This window comes from Lycium barbarum, chromosome 1 (assembly GCF_019175385.1).
Source record: "Lycium barbarum isolate Lr01 chromosome 1, ASM1917538v2, whole genome shotgun sequence".
In the NCBI taxonomy this organism is placed as follows: domain Eukaryota; kingdom Viridiplantae; phylum Streptophyta; class Magnoliopsida; order Solanales; family Solanaceae; genus Lycium; species Lycium barbarum.
The window spans coordinates 101,565,785-101,570,166 of NC_083337.1; the positions used below are offsets into that span (position 1 = coordinate 101,565,785).

At 35.1% G+C, this 4,382-nt stretch overlaps 1 protein-coding gene across 1 annotated transcript; it reads left to right on the forward strand.

The window, feature by feature from the left end:
• Positions 1-225: 225 nt before the first annotated feature.
• LOC132642636 (putative invertase inhibitor) lies at positions 226-1,196 on the forward strand. The gene has a single exon (XM_060359751.1). It carries the CDS (start codon positions 319-321, stop codon positions 883-885), a length of 567 nt encoding a protein of 188 aa, XP_060215734.1. The 5' UTR covers positions 226-318; the 3' UTR covers positions 886-1,196.
• The last annotated feature ends 3,186 nt before the right edge of the window (positions 1,197-4,382 follow it).

The following is a 4,382-nucleotide window of genomic DNA, read 5'->3' on the forward strand; positions in this document are numbered from 1 at the left end:
GCCGTTTTAGCCCGACAATAGGATGCAAAAATTTTAATAGCCATTGCATTGTCCATAGGTAGTAAAACGGGACAGCATAATAATTAGCAGAAAAATAACTTCTCACAATTTCAATATTGCAACAAACTATATGCCTTGGGGCCAAAACATTTAAGTATATTTTGGCCAAAGAATCTTCCACAACTTGACAATCCAGAGATTTATTTTTATTTTGGCCAATTCAACCCTTTTCCTTCCCCTTCACGATCACAATAAATAGTATATACTTGTATCCTCTCATGGGAAGAAAATCTCTGATTATACGCCACACTACCAAAAATGAATCCTATCCCCTCTTTCCTTCTTCATCTCATAACCATTTCTGTCTGCTTATCTCTTCTCATCCACGGATCCATTTGCCAGAATTTAATACAAGAAACTTGCATAACATGCTCGAAAGACGATGCGAATATCAACTACAATTTTTGTATTTCTGCTCTACAAGCTGCCCCTCCCAGCCAATGTACCACTCTTCGTGGCCTCGGTATGGTCTCAATTCAAATAATTCTACACAACGTTACTGATACGAGGTGTCATATCAAGAATTTGATGGAGGACAGGAATTTGGAACCATACGTAAGGATGTGCTTAAGTGATTGCTTTGAACTTTACTCGGATTCAATTCCTTCGATCAAGCAAGCGATTAGGAATTATGATTTAAAGAGATATGTCGATACGAACATACAAATAAGTTCAATCATGGATGCTGCCACAACCTGTGAAGATGGATTCGCGGAGAAAGAAGGCGCCGTCTCTCGGCTAAAAGAGAGGAATGGTTATACCTTCCAGTTGTCTGCAATTGCACTTTCTATTATGAAACTTCTGCAAAATGCGCCTGCTACTTAATTGCAGAGGAATTCAGGACTTAAAGTTAGTGAATTTAGATTATATCAATAACTAAGAAACCAAAAGTTCTAGTAACCCTTTTATGTATAATACTATTACTCTTTCAAAGAATTTCTCTAGAAGCTCTTGAGGAAAACTATAGTAAAAGGAACTCTTTCGAAAAATTTGCTTCAATAGAAATGAGGGAAAAGGTGAAAAAGCAATGAGAAAGAAAGAAAGATAGAATAGGGAATCAAAGCAAAATGTAGAGCCCTTTCGTTATGGAACTTAACAGATATTTCTTCAGAACTACACTTTCAAAATCATATGTTCGTATGATCTTTGGGACATCATTCATGCTTATTTCTTGCAATTGTCGAACTCAGTTAGACGGACAAGCAAAAAAATATTCCTTCAATCCTTGTGAAGGAGTTCGGAGTAAGAGGATCAGAACACTTTTGGCTATTAATTCGGGTATATTCTTCAAAAAATTTAAAATAAAATTTATATATTTGACAACTATACTGAAAGTACTAGTCAACATATCTAATGATTTCAAGCGCTTACAAAAATTTTAAAAATATAATAATAAGAAAATTGTTTGATTTTCGTAACACTTTCACATAAAATGGAACCGAAGGAAATATTGTAAGATGTTACTCCCTCTGTCACAATTTATGTGACACTTTCCGCTTTCCGAGATTCAAATTGCATAAATTTTGACCAACATTTTAAGATGTAATTTTTCACCAAATTGTTATGTGAAAAGTTACCACTTATAGTACTTTTCAGGTAGTTTTCAAATATATAAATTTTAATCTTAAAATATTTGGTTAATCTAATCCAATTTAGCTTCAAAGTTTGGTCAAAATGATTCTCAAAAAACGAAAAGTGTCACATAAATTGGGACAGATGGAGTAAATGATTCTAGGGATGGCAGTAGGGCAGGTGAAGCCTTGCCCTGCCCCATTTCGAACTTTTTCAGCTCCCCCCTCCCAATTAACTGTTAGTCTATTCTTTTTCAGTGCTCTACTAATTAAATCTTTCTAACGAAAAAAAAAAACAGTATTTAATTTTTAGAACATAAATCTTTTATTGTTTTTTCGAATATTATGTTTTATCATTGAATCAGTGGAAATTAACCTAGAATACAATATCTGCCAAATTGAATCTAAATCAGTTATTAATGTTTAGATTATTTAACTTTGGGTCCAGATTGAATACTACCGAAGAGACAAATATAATTAGGATTGAAAATAATTATAAGATTCTCATTATAGTCTAATAAAAGTACAGATTATCGTCATTACGCTAATTATATAATAAAGTTCTAATATTGAATTAAAACACATCACATGAAAAACAACCAACTAGCAGTCTCACGTCCTTTTAATATTATGTGATATGATTGAGATAACAGGTTTTCGAATTGCATCTGTACTCCTTTTTTAATTATATCAAATATATATGTCATTCTATACATGCACGTTAAACATTATGTATTTATCACTAATTTGTTTTCATACAATTATTTTATGAGCCTTCCTATTTATATTGTATTTTGAGTGCTCCAAAGTGACCGTTCCGGTTACCTTGGTAAAAAAGGAAAATAATGTTCCTTTTCTTCTTGTCTACACTTTTTCTTAGTTTTTAAAGGAGTGTTAAATAGATAGATGGTTTCCACTTAAATAAATTAGTATTAACAAGTTCACAACACCCTTAAAACCCACATAATTCCCCATCACTTTGGTAAACTTGTATGATTATGTACTCAGTAAGCTACCAACAAACCTCAGATGAAAGAACGGGCCAAAGGCCCAAAACTGCCCTGCCCCATTTAAAGTTCTTAAAATATAAGTTTCGACCCGGCCTGCCCTACCCTGCCCGTTTAAGTATTGCCTTGCCCTGCCACGTTAAGTCTTTGCCTTGCCCTGCCCTGCCTTGGCCCGTCCCGCTCGCCCCAATTGCCACTCCTACATGATTCTAAGCATGTAAACTCATTTACAGAGCAAAATTGCCGCGAAATAATAGATAGCGTACCTCCAGCTATTATTATGGACCGTTGCCGACATCTATGTAGCTTTTTCCATCTTCGGTGAGTCTTCTAAGTACTCAACCCTCATTCTTAGGATGATATGGAGTTTTAGGAAAAGTTGTGCTTAGAAATCCTATCAAGAACTTTAGTGGCAGTTGCTGCCATTATAGCCGTTTCTTATGGTTATGGGTATGTTTAGAAACTCACGACAGTTTTAGCAACATGGATAGATTGCAAGAGAAGTGGATAGTGGTTTTGGTCCAAATTTTACTGGCCATATTTCAACTAACACCAACATTCTCCAACTTGGTTTGTATACTCTAACTAATGCCATGAATGAAACAAAACACACAAATTGTGTCGATAGTTCCTCTAAGATATCTTCCATGTATTACTATGCCTTACGTCTCTAAGTTTAGCCCATATTTCTTAATAAATAAAACTAATATTTATTCTGGGTCCTTACTGGATATTTCTCAAAAAAAATAAAAATTGAATGTGTACTTGTCACGCCCCATTTTAGGGTCGCGCGGGCACCTACCATTCCCACCTCGGTAGGCGAACCCTTAACCCAAAACAAAATTATTTGCAAGCAAGAACAAGGTTCATTAATCTCCAAATTATAACATAATTACAAAGCGGAAATAAAACCATTAAATATAGACAAAATAGGGGAATTTTTACAACAACTTTTAAATACACCGACTCATTTCCTATGACCTGGTCTAGATTAGTACAAGAGCGACTAATACCGAAGACTGAATACAATAATAAATATAACGACTCAACCTCCATCTACGAGTGAGAATGATGGAGGCCTTCGAGATAGGCACCGAGCATCTTCGGGAAAACTCCAATCAATTAATATCCTGAAAAACTCTACACCCCGGAAGGGATGTAGCAAGAGTAGTATCAGTATAACACTAGTACTAATAAGCATCATAGGTCGACAATAGTTAGAATAACATAACGGTAATAGAATCTACAAATAAATATGGTAGGCAAAACTAAGTCAACAGTGCACATCACCCACCACTCGCCTCAGCAAATATAAGGTTCGTATTTCCATTAACTCATCCTTAGGGATTTATTTGCTTACTACATTACCACTCACCTTATAGTTCATATAACATACAATAGGCAACAATGCTCAAGTATCACTAGTCAACTATCATTACAAATTCACTCGTGTTTTGAGGAAAGTTCTCTCGTCATTCTAGGGTTCATTACTCATTCAACCTAGCAAATCATACACATTCATATTAAGGTCACCTAGCACCACGCTTTCCTAATCCAAGATCACAGCCTATCATTATAGCAACTAATCCCAACTATGGCTAATCTGATTCAGTACATCACAATTATATCACAGCAAGTCATCACTTATGTTATAGCATCTAAACCCAACTGTGCCAAGTCTCAGTATAATCATTCCTAACCCGTATATCATAATAGTGTCACAACAAGTCGCCAGAATCAATGG